The 16158-nt window shown below is 66.5% G+C and overlaps 1 protein-coding gene across 3 annotated transcripts; it reads left to right on the top strand.

The window, feature by feature from the left end:
• The first annotated feature begins 10774 nt into the window (after nucleotides 1-10774).
• HRH3 (histamine receptor H3) lies at nucleotides 10775-15955 on the top strand. 3 transcript variants are annotated; one of them, XM_040988153.1, is made up of 5 exons: nucleotides 10796-11042; nucleotides 11996-12162; nucleotides 14668-15065; nucleotides 15489-15569; nucleotides 15928-15955. In XM_040988153.1, the coding sequence occupies exons 1-5, from the start codon at nucleotides 10796-10798 to the stop codon at nucleotides 15953-15955; spliced, it is 921 nt and encodes a 306-aa protein (XP_040844087.1). The 3 variants fall into 3 exon arrangements, with proteins under 3 accessions (XP_040844086.1, XP_040844087.1, XP_040844085.1); XM_040988151.1 differs by having other exon boundaries at nucleotides 14668-15569; XM_040988152.1 differs by lacking the exon at nucleotides 15928-15955 and having other exon boundaries at nucleotides 10775-11042; nucleotides 14668-15577.
• The last annotated feature ends 203 nt before the right edge of the window (nucleotides 15956-16158 follow it).

Below are 16158 nucleotides of genomic sequence, written 5' to 3'. Positions count from 1 at the left end.
CACCGAGGCGGAAGTGCGGCCCGCCGCGCCGCCGACCGACAGCCCGCGCCCGCCAATCGCGGCCCTTGGTGCCGAGACGTACTCCGCACCCGTCCAATCAGCGCCAGAGCCGAGGCCCGCTTTGGAAGGCGGGCACTGTGCTCCTCGGAGTGACGGGGCTGGCAGCCCATCACAGCGCTGCGGGGGCGGGACCTGGCCGCCGGGCCGCGAGGGGACGGCCGGGCGTGGCCGCGGGCGGCCTAGTTTACAAACAGAGTCAGGTGGCCGAGCGCGCCGGGCGGGGCGCGGCTGGCACGGGCGTCCGGCTCGGGGCCGAGCTGCCCGGTTCCCGGGCGGCCCCGGGGACAGAGGCCGGCTGCGCCAGGCGTCCCCCGTGGGCGTCCACAGGGACGATGCAGCCAGGGGCCAGCTGGCGCCAGGGAGGCTCGGACCCCCGGGCTGAAAGCCTCGCCTGCCCTTCCCAGCACTGGGGGGAGTGTGAATGGACACTGGGGGCCCTGGCAGGTGTGCCGCCCCCTCCAAGAGTGAGTGCTTTGCGGTCGCCCGGCCAGCTGAGCTGGTGACCCCAGCAGGAGAGTCGGGGCCTCTGCAGCGCCTCCCGGGCCGCCTGGGGCCTGGAGGGCAGGGCTGTGCCCTCCGCAGGCCCGTGCCCTCCGCAGGCCCGGGGGCGCGCGCCTCCGCCAGCCGGAGCTCCCAGCCGCAGCGAGGGTCCCGGGGGCCGGCCCCGCCCGGGGGGACTGCGGAGACGCAGCCGGCTGAGAAGGAGCCGGAGGGAGGCGGGCCAGCCTGCGGAAACAAAGGCGTTGCCATGGCTACCCGAGAAGAAAGCGCCTTGCTGCTGGAGGGAGGACAGAGTGGGGCGCGCAGGCCTGAGCGGGACGCGGAGGGCAGGCTGGTTGCCACGGCGATGACCGGGCACCGCCGCGTCCTTTGTGGGCCTGGCCTGGCCTGGCGGGCAGGCGCCCTCCCCGCCCCTCACCCCTGGGAACCGCCCCCAGGGCCTGGCTGCTCTACCAGGAGTACAGGGGCCCATCCTGGCCTGCAGGTTGGGGGCAGGCTGGTCTACAGGCCCTGGAGCTGTTCCCCCAGCAGCGCGTGGCACCTGGCGCCAGGGCTGGTCGCGGCCTTCCCATCCTGGGGTGAGGAGGTGCGCCTGGCACCAGCCAGGGAGCACTTGTCAGGAAGCCAGTCCCAGAGGGTGAATCCTCCCGGACTCAGAAGAAGGAAGGGCTTGGGAGGTGGCAAGCCCGGCCTGGGACCAGCCTGAAAGGACATGACAGTGATGTCACAGCGTTGATGAGGACATGGTGGCTGGCAGACCCTGCCTCAGCCACCAGCAGGTGGGCAGGGTGTGTCCGCCCCATCCCAGCGAGCAAGCTCCCTGACGGGCCCGAGGCTCGCAAGAGGCCCATGGCTTCCCGTGCAGGCCCAGTCCAAGCACAGGAGCCCTGGCCAGGTCAGCAGCAAGACCTGCACTGAGCCGGCTGCCTTGTCGGTGTGTGGACCGTGGTTGGGGGGTGGAGAGGCCTGCTCCTCCCTGCCCCGCTCTCAGACCCGGCCATCAGCACAGTGGATCCTGCAACAAGTTGGGCGTTGAGAGTACTGGAGGCAGCCCCTCGCTCCTGGTCCTGTCTGGCTGCCTCCTCTTCTCACCCCGCTCAGGTAAGGGAGGTTTAGCCCCTGCTTCTCCAATTGAGGGATTGAGAATCTGAGAGCCCCCAGCCCCTCCCGTCACCCCACACTCCCATCCGGAGCCCCGGCAGACCGGACGCTGCCCCTGTCCATGCCCTCCCGTCCGGAGCTCCGGCAGACCGGGCGCTGCCCTTGTCTACTGCCCTCCTGTCACCCCACACTCCCATCCGGAGCCCCGGCAGACCCTGCGCTGCCCCTGCCCACTGCCCTCCTGTCACTCCACACTCCCATCCGGAGCCCCGGCAGACCGGGCGCTGCCCCTGCCCCACTGCCCTCCTGTCACCCCACATCCACGTTCCCCCAGAGTCCCCAGTCCCTTCTGTCACCCCACACTCCTGACCCGGTCCCCTCAGAGCCCTGTGTGGGTGGACAGCATGCCAACCCCCTCGTGCTGCCAGGGTGCTCCTGTGTGGGTGTAACCAGGCCGAGGGGCCCTCACGTGGCCGGCTGACGGGTGCCCGGCACTGCTGCTTCCCAGGCTCCCCTGCCACGTGCCGGCACTTGCTCGCCGATGGCAGTGCCGGGAGTATTTTTAGGTTTGAACCCACCACGTGCTGGAGACGAGTTATCAATAGCAGCAGTGCGGGGCCTGCTATGTCTCGCTTTTGTCTCCTGTGTCTTTGGGACCTGAATAACCAGATCCTGCCAAAAGGAAGCCGGGTTCCCTGGAAGGCCTGGACCCTGGCTTCCTCTGGCTGGCCACCCCACCAGGGTAGAGGCGGGGCCCGTGGAGGCAGGAGAGAAGCATTCCCCTTCCATGCTGCCCCTCTGCCACCTGGCATCTCCCAGGTGCCTGCTGTGTGCTGTGCCCAGTGAGCGTGCTCTCAGCCCAATGCCCCCTGCCATCCCCAGGCAGTGCTGAAGTGGGAGGAGGCACCCCTAGGATTGCAGGCTCCAAAGGCGCCTCCAGAGGAGAGGGTCCCCCTGTCAGTCCAGTGGGGTGCTGCTCCCTATAAGTGCCGTCCATCCCTGCGCAGGAAGAAGGGCCCGTGCAGCCCCCGAATGTGCTGGGTCTCGGGGTCCTGCTTCTGTGAGCCCCTGCAGGACACCAGAGCAGCTCCCTGCCAGCCTCTTAGGGTTAGAGCTGTTTCCCAGAAGCCCCAGAACCTGGAAAGCTGCTTCCGTCCTATGATACAAGCCATACTGCCCCCCTCAAAGTCGCCTTCTGCCAGTGCTGGCTCAGGCCTCCGTGTCGCCTCATGGGCCAAAACAGCTGCTGCCGCTCTAGCCATCACACGTGTCTCACCAGAATCCAAAAGGGAAAGAGGAAAGTCTGTCCTACCAGGGGAGTCAGCTTCCTTTAAAATTTTTGTGTTTGTTTTATTTGAAAAGCAGAGACAGAGCTAGTTCACGCCCCACATGCCTGCAGTGCTGGGCTGGACCAGGCCGAAACTGAGAGCCGGGGCTCTGGGCACATCTCCCACGTGGGTGCAGGGGCCCAGGCACTCAAGCCTGCTGCCCACAGGGTGTGCGTCAGGAAGCAGCTGGGTTGGAAGCATAGCATCCAGGACTCCTGCCAGCCGGGCACTTCCATGTGGGACGTGGCTTAAGCTGAACACCTGCCCATTGGCTTCTTCCGACGCCAGGCATGTCTGCTGTGTCCCCAAAGCCCAGTCAGCAGGGTCCATGTGCGGCCGTGAGTGGGGACAGCTCATCAGAGGGGAGCTGCCTGCTGGCCTCCCTCATTACCCTGTGGGGCACAGCGCCCAGGCTGGGCAAGGTGAGGCTCTAATCCCCCCACCTTTGCCGGGTACCCACATGGGGCGGACTGGGCGTGTGCATATCCGTGTGCAGGGACGGGTGGGGTGGCGAGCCGAGTGAGACAGCTGGGCCGGGTCCAGTGTGATGTTCCGGGGAGGCACGCGCGTTGGCTGGGGCTGCCGGCTGAGCGCTGTGCAGGGGAGCTGCCAGGCGTGGGGGAGTGAGGGGCAGCGTCTCAGCCTGGAACGGCGGCAGGGGAGGGGAGCAGCTGAGAGGGTGCACCCCTGGAGAAGGAAGGGGAGGGACCAGGCCCAGGTCCTGGTGGGGCAGCACACGCCTGGCTGGGGAGAGGGCTGAGGGCAGCCCTGAGGCCAACCCACTGCCGTGCCCCTCTGCCAGCACTGCCCTGAAGGTGCAGAGGCTCAGGTGGGCAGGGTAGCAGGTGCCAGGATAGTTGTTTGGGGGTGTTGCCTGTAGGGGGCTGTCTCCCCTGCAGCGTGCGCCAGGCTGGCTGGCAGGTTTGTTGTGGGGAGGAAGGGGGCTGATGAGACACTTCTTGCTGGGCGCCTTGCCAGCATCGGCAGGAAGCTGCTGCCTGGGCCTCCCCAGGTGACGGGGCAGACAAAGCCAGCCTGGCACCCACTCAGCCACCAGTGCCCCTCCCAGGTTCTCTGAGAGCGCCCAGGGCCGTCTGCAGGCAGCAGGCACAGGTCCCTGCACGAAGTGGGGAGGCGGACAGGGACAGACAGAGCCTGAAGTCCACGGCACAGCAGGGCAGCCTGCCCAGGATTCCCACGGTGCCCCAGGCCAGCCCTAGCTGGCCGTTCCAGGGCCATCCTGGGCCCCGTGGCAGACAGGCGACCCCAGCAGTGCTGGTGCACAGGATTGGGGTGGGGTGGGCAGAGCCGTAGCCTGTGTCCACGTGCACTGGTGCCCAAGTCCCACTGCCACGCCGGGCCCAGCAGCAATGCTCCCTGTAACTGCCCTAGGGGTTTCTGCTCCCTGGTTCCCTGGACCTGGGCCTGCAGCATGGACCGGGGGGTCACCGAGTTGAGGCCCTAGTCAGTCGCTGCAGGAAGGCTCAGCAGGTAAGGGGGGTGGCGTGGAACAGAGGGCAGAAGGGAAAGGAGGGCCAGGCTCAGGCAGAGACAGGTGGTAGGTGTGGAGCTGGGTCCCCAAGGGCGGGCAGCTGGTGGCCGGACAAGCCACAGGCTGGTGCCACCCAGCCAGAAGCTTGGCCAAGCACAGGCAGGGTCCAGGACACACCCTGGCATGTCACAGGACAGAGCCTGTGCTGCCTGCACCACCCAGGGCGGGCCCAGACAGTGTGGCCTGACTCCTCTTCTAGCCAGGCCTGCTGACCGTGGTTCAGAGGCTGCGGAGGAGCACTGGGACGGGGAAGGGCAATTGTGGCATGGCTTGGCATGGGTCTCCCATGGGGCTGACATGGGGCTAACAATCACTCTTGTGGGGGGTGGAGAAGACTCTTGGGCTGGGGTCCTTAGATCCACCCCCCTGAGCCAGAGCGTCTGCCTTCTCTCTTGGCCATACTCCTCTCTCTCTCTCTCTCACACTTGCTTTGAAAACCATTTTACTTATTTGAAAAGCAGAGAGCAGGAGTTCATGCCCAGATGCCTGCCACAGCTGAGCCACGACAAGGCTGGGAGCCAGGAATGCCATCCACACCTCCCACGTGGGTGCCAGGGACTCCAGGACCACTGCCTTTCAGGGTTGCACTGGCAGGGTCTGGAACCTCAGCTGGGCATCGCAATCGGGCACTGTGATGTGGGGCGTGGGCTGAAACCCTGCACTTGCCAGGTGCCTGTTGCAGAGCCCAGGGGTGCCAGTCAGGATGCCCCTCCCCCTTACACTGGCTTCCCAGTGTCCCAGTGGCACATACCACCCACCCCTCCGGCAGCCCCTGCCCACAGCCCTTGGTCTCCGCTTCCTCCATTGAAGCATTCCTGCCCCTGGGCTTGACCCATCCTGAAGGGACAGGGGCTGAGTTGGGGGACCGACCGTGGTCCTGCCTGTGTCCTCTGCCCTCAGGAGACCCCAGGGCCAGGCACTGGTACAGCGGCCACCTCCCCTTGCTTGGAGCCCCCCACCAGCTCTGCCTTCCTGGGGCCTCCTGACCCCCTACCAGCCAGGTCGCCTTGCCCTGGTTCCCCACTTCACCTGGCATTCCCAGCAGCCAGGCAGCAGGAGGCTGATGCCAGAGCAAGGCCCTGTCCACGGTGCCGCGTCCCTGCCACTGTCCCCCACAGCCGAGCTCCTGGGAGGGACCTAGATGCCTGCAGGATTGCCTGTCACCTCCGGCTGCTCCTGCCCTGGACTCCCGTGGCCCAAGGCAGAGCGGGCAGAGCGGGCCAGTCTGGGTTCAGTCAACAGTTCCCACTCCAGCGGAGAGGGCTGGAGGATGGATGCAGTTGCCTGGAGCTGTTGAATGAGACCCCACCAGGCGGGCGGGCGGGAGAGGCAGGTGTTTCGGGAACACCAGGCTACAGCTCCACAGCTCCGGCTCAACTCCTCACCCCAGGCCAGCTCTGCCATGGGCAACAGAAGTGCCCAACCCTCGTGCCTGGAAGTAGAGTGTGTCCCCCTTGCCACCGCTCTGCCTGGGGCCTCACATGAAGGGAAAGCCAGACCTAGTGTGTCATTCCACCCTGGTGGCCTCAAATGCCGTTCTTGTCCCACCCAGACCCTGAGCTCATCACGATGCACCCCAGAGCTGGCTCAGAATGTCACCGGGGGAGACAAAAAAAGAAAAAATCTACATTCCCATATGCAAATGAGCTGCTGCACAGTGCACACGGTGTTCAGGGAGGAGGTGGCGCTTGCCAAACTGGACCTGCAGCCCACGAGGGCCCGGGCTCTAACCGCAGGACGGCCGTCTTGTCACTGGCCTCCGGCGGCCCTGCCACCTCATTATTTCTCATTAGTGGGCTGTGTCCTCGCACAGTGGGCACAGAGCTGTGCAGGCACCAGCACCAGGCACGCCTTTAGTCCCAGGGAGAGAGCTCCTGGCCCAGAGCTGCCCCTAGAGCGAGCAGGTGGGCAGGCCAGACCACAGCAGGCAGGGGTGACACTGCCACAGCCCGCGTGGCTGTCCTCTCGTCCCCAGCATCCCACCTGGGAGAGGCTCCTGGCTTCAGCACCTAAGCCATGGCGCTGACCCCTCAAAGTTTTAAACATTAAAAAGCAAGGATGTTACTTCACATCGTCACGCAGCTGCTCCATTCTGGTGTTCCTGGGGAGGCAGAGTCGGATGGCCCAGGTCCCTGGGCTCCTGCGCCCACATGGGCACCCGCATGGAGCTCCCAGCAGCGGACCAGAAACACCCTTTGGGGATAAAGACTCTGCCTCCAACCCTAACCATTCCAAATAAAATAAACCAGTTCTCGGCTGAATGTGGCCAGGTGTCCCCAGCTGCCACCATTGCCTGTCAGCTGAGCCCCTCCCAGCTTCTGCCTCCCACCGCTGCTCCAGCCACACTGGCCTCCACACTGAGCTCAGAGCATCCCACCTCTCACCTCACCCCTTCCTGTCCCCCCCAAGCCTCCCCTTCCCTTGGTCTCCTCCCCAGTGGAGACTCCCCAGCCACACTTCCAAATCTGGGACCGGGTGCAGGTCCACCTGGGTCCTCTCAAAGGCCAGGGGGCCTCTTGGGTGTGACATCTGTGAAAACCACGTGGGCAGAGGGTGGGCAGGTGGCCTCAGGCCTCACTTGGCATGTGGCCCCTAACCCCTGCCCTGTGCTGGACGGGACCCTGCTCTACTGTCCCCCGTCTCTCTGACGGCGCTGTCCCTGGCCATGGTGCCTTCTCAGGCTGGGACAGCTGCAAGTGTCCCTTCACAAAAAACAACCAGGCCAAGAGGAACCCCAGTGCCTGGGGGGCCCTGGGGGTGGCTGCAGCCAGAAGTCCTGGTCAGGGGTGCCTGCTTTGGGGACAAGCACCTTTAGCCCCACATTGCACACTTTGGGGACAGCTGCTTCCCTGGGGGTGGCTGCAGCCAGAAGTCCTGGTCAGGGGTGCCTGCTTTGGGGACAAGCACCTTTAGCCCCACATAGCACACTTTGGGGACCTGGGGGGCCCTGGGGGTGGCTGCAGCCAGAAGTCCTGGTGGTCAGGGGTGCCTGCTTTGGGGACAAGCACCTTTAGCCCCACATTGCACACCTTGGGGACAGCTGCTTCCCTGGGGCCCAGGGCACTGTGGTGCTTTGGTGGGGATACCAAAACTTCTATGCAAAAGTTTCTCACTTGCCCACGGCTGACAGGACTGTACCCAGACTCTGTGTGGGGCACCACCCTGGGCTGCCTTGGAAGGTGGTTTCCTCTCTGGGCTGCTGTTGCAGTAGGGGGGTTGCAGGCCAAGGTCCCGGGCTATTGCACCCGTTCGCACCTCCTCCTGCCCACGTAGGATGCTGACCTCAGTGCCTGGACTGAGGCAAACCCAGTGGGAGCAGGTACAGGGGCCTGGCATGACCGCCTCACCACAGTGGGTGATGGTTCTGCAGGAGCCACTGGCCTGGGCTCAATATTGCACCCCATGCTGAGTGGGGTCCCCAGGGCAGAGGCAACAGCAGGGGGTGGGGCCCCAGCATAGCTCCCTGCCTCCCGGCCCTGCCAGGCCTGGTGGCTGGCTTTCACGGCCTCATGGCAGATTTCTCCTGATGGCTAAGCCTGCCCACTGGATCCACCTGTTGCGGCCCAGAGCTCCTCAGCGTGTCCCCCCACAGGCCCCTGCATGGCCTGCCAGGGCACTGGCCACTGACTGGCCCCAGCTACTTTCCATTTCTATGCAGTGTACAAACCAGATGGCCACTCCTTGAAAGAGTACCCTGGAACAAGACACGCTATATGCAGCTACATGGCTGCCTGGACCATTCAGCCTGCACTGCCTCGGCCACTGGCCCGCCTGCTCCGTGAAAGGTGGCCGCAAGGTCACCTCCAGGGTGGCTTGGGCCAATGAGGCCAGGCATGCGAGTACTGGCATTCGGCCACAGGCACGGACTTCCTGCCGGTCACTGTTGGAGAGCGAGAGGCTGAGGCCCACAGGAAGTGGTTGCCCATCTGAGGTCACGCGGCTAAGTCCCCGGGGCTGAACGGGAGTCTACAATGGTTCTTAGGTGAAAGGCTAAAAATTATAATTAGGTCTGTGGCTGGTACTGTGCGTAGTGGGTTAGGCCACTGCCTGTGGTGCTAGCATCCCACGTGGGCTTCCAATGCACATCCCTGACAATGTCCCTGGGAAAGCAGCGGAGGATGGTCCACGTGGACCTCTGCACCCCCGTGGGGGCCCTGGAGCGGGATTCTGGCTCCCAGCTTCAGCCTGGCGTGACCCTGGCCATGTGGCCATTTACGGAGACTCTATATAGATTAACAATGATAACTAGAATGGGAGGTCGGAGTTCAGAGAGGGGGCCCACAGGACACACACCAGCCATACTGCAAGGGAGCCTGGCATCCTGTCAGACCATGCCAGAGGTGAGGGGGGTCATATGGGCAGCTTCTGTGGGCAGAGGCCTCATGATACACCCCCTGCCCAGAGTGGGGGCATAGGTCCACTCACGGGAGAGATGGGCACTGTGAGACCAGCCAGCCTGGTCCCAGAGCCCTGGGCACTTGTTCTGCCTGGGGTTGCATTGCCATGTACCCCCTCCGTCTCCTGAGGCTTTGGGGCCCCAGCCTGTGAGTGGGGCGGGGCAGGCGCACCTAGCAGGGAGCTGGGGCACACCAAATGCCAAGGGTGGGCTTGGAGGAGGGACCGGCAGCCCCAGGAGTGTCCCACCTGCCTAGACCGGGAGTTACGGTGAAGGGCAACTGGGTGGGTCCCATGGGGGAACAGGGCTGCCTGGCAGCCTGGGTTAGAACTTGGAGGAAGAGGGGACTGGAATGGGGTGCTGGTCCCCAGAGCAGGCCCCGGAACAGCTTGCTGGCTGGGATGGGACCGGGGCAGGCAGCCCAGGGACCCCCAGAATCAAATAGGGGGGCTGAGCGCCCGCCAGGGGCCCCACCCCCTCCCTGCAGCCCCAGGCCTCCACCCCCACCCAGTCACAGGGGAGGGGCGGCGGGAGGGGGTTCTGTCCTCGTGGTGTCGCCCGCTGCTGGCAGGCGACAAGGCAGCCGCGGCTCCCCCCTCGGGCGCTGTTCCCTCGCTGTCTGCTGTCTGCTGCTCATTGCTCGCTCGCGGGTCCCCAGCCCGAGGCCGGCGGAGAGCCGGGGCAGAGCGCGGCTGGGTGCCGAGCGCCTGTCTGCGCGAAGCCTCGGGTCGACCGTGCCCTGGACCCTGCGAGTCTGGGGGAAGGGACGCTCCCGCTCGCCAGACCCCCGCTCGCCGGCGCAAACGCAGCCGTTGCCGGTGCCACCTTGTCTGCGCCCAAGCACGGTGTGACCTCGGCTGTCCGCGGCTGCAGCAGGGACCGCCCCATCGCGCTGCCCGCCCGGGGATGGGGGCGCGGGGTTGGCAGGAGCACTCCAGGTCCCCAGGTCAACCTGGGGCCACCTGCGTCCCGGCGGGGCGCGCTCCCTCCTGGCTGCAGCCACTCGGGCTCCCAGCCTCCCTTATGTAACTGCACATCTGTCTACGCCTGGCAGGTCACCCTGGACCCTGCGCGGGGGCCCTGACCACAGCGTGCTGAGAGCCAGGGTCCCTCTCAGCTTCGCGTGGTCAAGGCCCCGGCTCGCGGGACCCCCTCCCCACCTGTTTTCCTCTTAGTCTTCCTCTTTCCCCGCCACCCCCCTCCAGCGACTTGCACCCTACAGGGAACGAGGAGGGGCCCCGCGAGGGCAAGTTCTCCCCGCAGCGCGGGTGCAGGCGTTTCCCCGCCCCCTCCTCGCCCAGGGTCTTCCCCGGGCCCCCCGGCTGCGGACCAGGGCAGGGCATGGGTCTCCGGGACCGCGGGCACGGCGAGGGCCGAGCTCCGCGGAGACGCGCCGCCCCGCGGTGGCACCTTCGGGACCCCCGGCCCCAGCGCCCGCCGTGCCCGGAGCCGGCGCCCCGCCAGACGCCGCGCACCCCGGGGCCGGGGCCGGCCGTGCGGGCACGCGGCGCTGTCCGTGGTGCTGCCGGCGCCGGGCGGGGCGGGGGCGGGGCGGGGGCGGGGCGAGGGCCGCAGCCAATGGCGGGGGCTCAGCGCGGGGCGCGGGGGGCGGCGGGCTGGGCGCGGGGCGCACTCGGCTGCGCGCGGCGCTCGGGGTGCACGGCGCGCCTGCGGCAGCCGCGCCGCCGGGTCCTCCTCGGCTCGGCGCCCGGGACCATGCTCCGGGGGCCCCCCGGGGAGCCTCGCCGGGCCGACAGTGGGCCACGACGAGGGCCCCGGGCCGGCGCCGCTCCCGGCATCTCAGCCCGCGGCCCGCGCTCTACCCCGCGTCCCGGCGCCTCGTGAGCCTGCGGGACCATGGAGCGCGCGCCGCCCGACGGGCTGCTGAACGCGTCGGGGGCGCTGGCCGGCGAGGCGGCGGCGGGCGGGGCGCGCGGCTTCTCGGCCGCCTGGACCGCCGTGCTGGCCGCGCTCATGGCGCTGCTCATCGTGGCCACGGTGCTGGGCAACGCGCTGGTCATGCTCGCCTTCGTAGCCGACTCGAGCCTCCGCACCCAGAACAACTTCTTTCTGCTCAACCTCGCCATCTCCGACTTCCTCGTGGGTAAAGCACCCCCCCCTTCGCGTCTCCTCTCCGCAGCTGTAGCCTGGCCGGGATGGAGGGGACCCGCGCCCGGACCCGGAGTGGCTCGCGGGCACACGCTCCAGCGGATCCCGGCTGGGACGAGGGAGTGGAAGCCTGTGTGGCGGTGGGCGCGGGGAAGTTGCTTGCCTCCTGGCCCGCCGGGTTAAAGCTTGGTCGGGGGGTTGGTGCCCCGGGAAAGGGGCGAGAGCCAGCGGGCGGACGGGCGTGCGCTCGGCAAGGCGCGAGGCTCAGCGACCGCGGAGCAGCGCCCGCTCCTGCGCCAAAGCCAAACAAAGGCGGCTGTGGACTCGGGACGCGCCGAGGGCGCCCGGGGGAGGTTTGGGAAGAGGACAGGGAAGGGGGGGTTAGCTCCATCCTGGGGGAGGAGGCCCGGGAAAGCGAGGGGGGGCGGGGAGATGCCGGCAGGAGCGCGCTCTCACGTGTCCGTGATCTGCTGTCGGCTGGGAGGCGGGGCACGCGGAGGGGGCCGAGCGCCAGACACCTGTTGGGGCTGCGAGGCGCGTCTTGCAGACACTGGGCCCAGCTCGGCGACGGAAGCTGCTGGAGGAGAAGGATCTGCTGAGGGTGGAGGGCTGGCCCAGAGCCAGGATAGGGGCTGGGGACCACGGTGGAACATGACCTCCCCTCCCGCTGGGGATGCCCACCAGAAGCCCGGTCTTGTGCTGAGTCGCCTTGCCTGGCTGGGTCTTGCCTCCTGCCCACTCACCCCACCCACCCCTGCCCAGACCAGGGGCAGCAGTGGGGCTTGGGGGCCGTGGGTGGAGCCGGCCACAGGCTAGCAGCAGGAATGGAGTTGTGCCCAGGCAATACCAGAGAGACGAGTTTGGAGGCAGGTGGCTGGTCCCAGAAAGCTGGCCCTGGGCCCCTGAGTTGCCCCCACCTGTGCCCACTGTCGCCCTGCTCCCCCGCAGGTGCCTTCTGCATCCCACTGTATGTGCCCTATGTGCTGACCGGCCGCTGGACCTTCGGCCGGGGTCTCTGCAAGCTGTGGCTGGTGGTGGACTACCTGCTGTGCACCTCGTCCGTCTTCAACATCGTGCTCATCAGCTACGACCGCTTCCTGTCCGTCACCCGAGCTGTGAGTCCTGGCACCGCTGGGGGACTCACAGGGATGGCCACAGGTGTGGCGCCCCAGGGGACTTAGTCCCTGCCGAACGCACCCCTCATGCTCAGGGCTCTCTACAGCTGGTGGGACTGACTCCTGGGGAGCGGCAGGGTGGAGGTGAGACGGGACCCAGGTGGGATGCGGTTCAGCCTGTGTCCCTGTGTTCAAGGAAGGGCATGGGCTAGAGGCTCCAGGCAGCGGCCAGGCTGTCATTGTCCCTCCCAGGGCACAAACGCTGTCCCAGGCAGGCGACAGCAGCTCCTGGCTCCCAATGGCCCTGCACTATGAGTGCTGCTCTGAGGGGGGACTCTGGGCCCTGCACTCTGCACCCGATTCTAACCCTGGGCCCTGGGCCCCGGACTCTGACCCTGTACCCCAGGCCCTGACCATGCACATTGGACCCTGCCCCTACACCCCGGACCCTAATCCTGCACCCTGGACCCTGACCCTACACCCTGTACCCCAGACCCAGACCCTGTACGCTGGATCCAGACTCTGAGCCCCTTACCCTGACCCAGTACTCTGATCATGCCCTAGACCCTAACCCTGCACCCACAATACAGACCCTGTACCCTGCATCCTGAGCCCTGAGCCGTGAGCCCTGGACCCTGGCCCTGCACCCTGAGCCCAAGCCCTAGGCCCTGGACCCCAGTCCTGCACCCTGGACCCTGAGCCCCGAGCCCTGAACCCTGGACCCCAGTCCTGCACACTGCACCCTGAGCTGTAAGCCCTAGACCCCGGTCCTGCACCCTGAGCCCTGAGCCCTGGACCCTGAGCTCTGGACCCCGGTCTTGCATGCTGCACTCTGAGCCCTGGACCCTCGTCCTGCACCCTGAGCCCTGGACCCCGGTCCTGCACCCTGAACCCGAGCCCTAGGTCCTGGACCCCGGTCCTGCACCCTGGACCCTGAGCCCCGAGCCCTGAACCCTGGACCCCAGTCCTGCATGCTGCACCCTGAGCCTGAGCCCTAGACCCCGGTCCTGCACCCTGGACCCTGAGCCTGAGCCCTGAGCCCTGGACCCTGGTCCTGAATGCTGCACCCTGAGCCCGAGCCCTGAGCCCTGAACCCTGAACCCTGAGCCCTGAGCCCTGGACCCTGAACCTGAGCCCTCGATCCTGGACCCTAGTCCTGCACGCTGAGCCCTGAGCCCTGAGCCCTGGACCCTGCTCCTGCATGCTGCACCCTGAGCCCTATGGCTTCATTGTACAGGCTGTATACACCTGTGGTCATAGGAGCTGGTCCCTCCTCTTCCCCCAATGCTTGTCCAGCCCAGCCTTTGATGGGAGTGTTTTCCCTCCTAGCCTGGGCAGGTGGAGGACAGAATGCAAGGGTTGGGGTCCTCCTGAGTTTGCCTCCTCCCCACCCAAGGACTGTGGCAAGGACTGAGTGACGTCAGGGTGTGTCTAGCACAGAGCCCGGCCCCTGGCTTCTGAGCAGTGCTCCATGTGTTAAAGCTTTATTTATTTATTTTGCAAGTCAGAATCAGAGAGGGAGGGAGAGAGAGTGATCGATCTATTGGCTAGGTCATTCCCTGAGTGGCCGCAAAGTGGGCCATTCCAGACCAAAATCTGGAGCTTGTTCCAGTCTCCTATGCGGCTGCAGGAGCCCACGCTTGGGCCATCCTCCGCTTATTCCCAGGCCACAAGCAGGAAGCTGGACAGGAAATGGGGCTGCCGTGTGGGAGGTGGCTTCACCCGCTGTGACACAGCACCCCACCCAAGCACTGACAGTTTGCCAGCTGTGCTGTGCCCGGCAGGCTGGCGGCAGGGGGAGCCTGGGGTGCCCTGCAGGCCATCACTCCAGCCCCCGCTGACTTGCCTGACCCCCTTCCTGGCCCCTGTTGGTTCTCTTGGCCCTGCAGGTGTGGCCTCCTGTCCTGCAAGACGGCTCACGCCACCCTCACCCGTCTCCTTCTGGCCGCCTCTGTGACCCTGTGTCTCTGTGTATGTCACCACATGTGTGCTCATGTGTCTGCATGCACCAGGGCCGGGGCCTGCCTCTCGGCACACACCTCACTCCTCACGTGGCCACAGTGGCCAGAGCTGAGCTGAAGGCAGCAGCCAGCAGCTCTTCCAGGTCTCCCACACAGGTGCAGCGTCCCAAGGCCTGGCCATCCTCAACTGCTTTCCCAGGCCACAGGCAGGGAGCTGGACAAGAAGTGGAGCTGCCAGGACTGGAACCGGTGCCCATATGGGATGTTGGCACTGCGGGTCTGTGCCGCCCTGGGGGACTAGCACACTGCGTCACCGTGCTGACCCCTACATTTTTTACTTGAAAGGGATATTGACAGGGAAACACATAGCTTGGCTGGGGTCGCCCTTTACACAGCCACAACTGCCAGGTCTGGACAGGGTGCAGCCAGGCAGGCTCTGGGAAGGCCAGGTGGGAATGCCCGCTGGCCTGGGGCTGGAAGTGAACGCAGGACCGTGTGCCACTGCCCCCTGGCCTCCTGACCCGACCTGTCCCATCCCCTGCAGGTCTCCTACCGGGCCCAGCAGGGTGACACGCGACGGGCGGTGCGCAAGATGGCACTGGTGTGGGTGCTGGCCTTCCTGCTGTACGGGCCGGCCATCCTGAGCTGGGAGTACGTGTCGGGTGGCAGCTCCATCCCTGAGGGCCACTGCTACGCCGAGTTCTTCTACAACTGGTACTTCCTCATCACGGCCTCCACCCTCGAGTTCTTCACCCCCTTCCTCAGCGTCACCTTCTTCAACCTCAGCATCTACCTGAACATCCAGCGGCGCACGCGCCTGCGCCGCGACGGCGCCGCCCCGGAGCCCCCGCCCGAGGCCCAGCCTTCGCCGCCGCCGCCGCCGCCGCCCGGCTGCTGGGGCTGCTGGCCCAGGGGCCACGGGGAGGCCGTGCCGCTGCACAGGTGCGGCGTGGGGGAGGCGGCCCCGGGCCCCGAAGCCGGCGAGGGGGCGCTCGGGGGCGGCGCAGCGGCCTCGCCCACCTCCAGCTCTGGCAGCTCCTCGCGCGGGGGCGGGGAGCGGCCGCGCTCGCTCAAGCGGGGCTCCAAACCGTCGGCCTCCTCGGCGTCCCTGGAGAAGCGCATGAAGATGGTCTCGCAGGGCATCAGCCAGCGTTTCCGGCTGTCGCGGGACAAGAAGGTGGCCAAGTCCCTGGCCGTGATTGTGAGCATGTTCGGGCTCTGCTGGGCGCCCTACACTCTGCTGATGATCATTCGGGCCGCCTGCCACGGCCACTGCGTCCCCGACTTCTGGTACGAGACGTCCTTCTGGTTGCTGTGGGCCAACTCTGCAGTGAACCCAGTGCTCTACCCGCTGTGCCACTACAGCTTCCGTCGCGCCTTCACCAAGCTGCTGTGCCCACAGCGGCTCAAGTTCCAGCCTCATGGCTCGCTGGAGCAGTGCTGGAAGTGAGCCGGCCACCCGCTCCCACACCATCATGCCTCGTCCCTGGTCACCATCAGGGCCACCACGACCCTGGGACACCATCCACCCTGCTGGGCTCCTCATGCTGCGATGGCTGCCCAGGAGCCAGGGCCTATCCCATGCACCTGGCTGGTTCCCCTTCTCCCCAGAGACCATGCCTGGAGTGGGCCACAGCCCCCACCTGGCATCTCCCATCTCCCCAGGCCACCCCTGCCTCGGCTGCCTCCTGCCTCTTGCCCCAGCCCAGGGCCTGGTGCCCCACCCCTGTCCCTCTCTCCATCCCCCGCAAAGTGTCCGGTGGCCCCGGGACCACCCTGTCGGTGTTTGGGTGGGTGTCTCCAGGAAGAGGGAGAAGAAAATGTGTCTGTGAACTTGATGTTCCTTGGATGTTTAATCAAGAGAGACAAAATTGCCAAGGAGCTCAGGGCTGGATTGGCAGGTGTGGGCTCCCACGCCCTCCTCCCTCCCTCCCTCTGCCTCGCGCTTCTGGCTGAGCTGTGCCAGCTGCTGCTGCCCGCCACACCCCTGCTGAGGACCAGAGCCCAGAGCAGGGCACCTGCCCCACCGCTCAGC

This window comes from Ochotona curzoniae, unplaced genomic scaffold (assembly GCF_017591425.1).
Source record: "Ochotona curzoniae isolate NIBS_2020 unplaced genomic scaffold, NIBS_Ocur_1.0 contig_48, whole genome shotgun sequence".
In the NCBI taxonomy this organism is placed as follows: domain Eukaryota; kingdom Metazoa; phylum Chordata; class Mammalia; order Lagomorpha; family Ochotonidae; genus Ochotona; species Ochotona curzoniae.
This window is presented reverse-complemented; position numbering and strand designations above follow the sequence as displayed.

Coding starts and splice junctions, on each gene's coding strand:
- HRH3 (XM_040988151.1), top strand. CDS start 10,796: ATGGAGCGCGCGCCGCCCGACGGGCTGCTGAACGCGTCGGGGGCGCTG. Junction 12,163..14,667: donor TCCTGTCCGTCACCCGAGCT/GTGAGTCCTGGC, acceptor CATCCCCTGCAG/GTCTCCTACCGGGCCCAGCA. Junction 15,570..15,927: donor TCGCTGGAGCAGTGCTGGAA/GTGAGCCGGCCA, acceptor GGGTGTCTCCAG/GAAGAGGGAGAAGAAAATGT.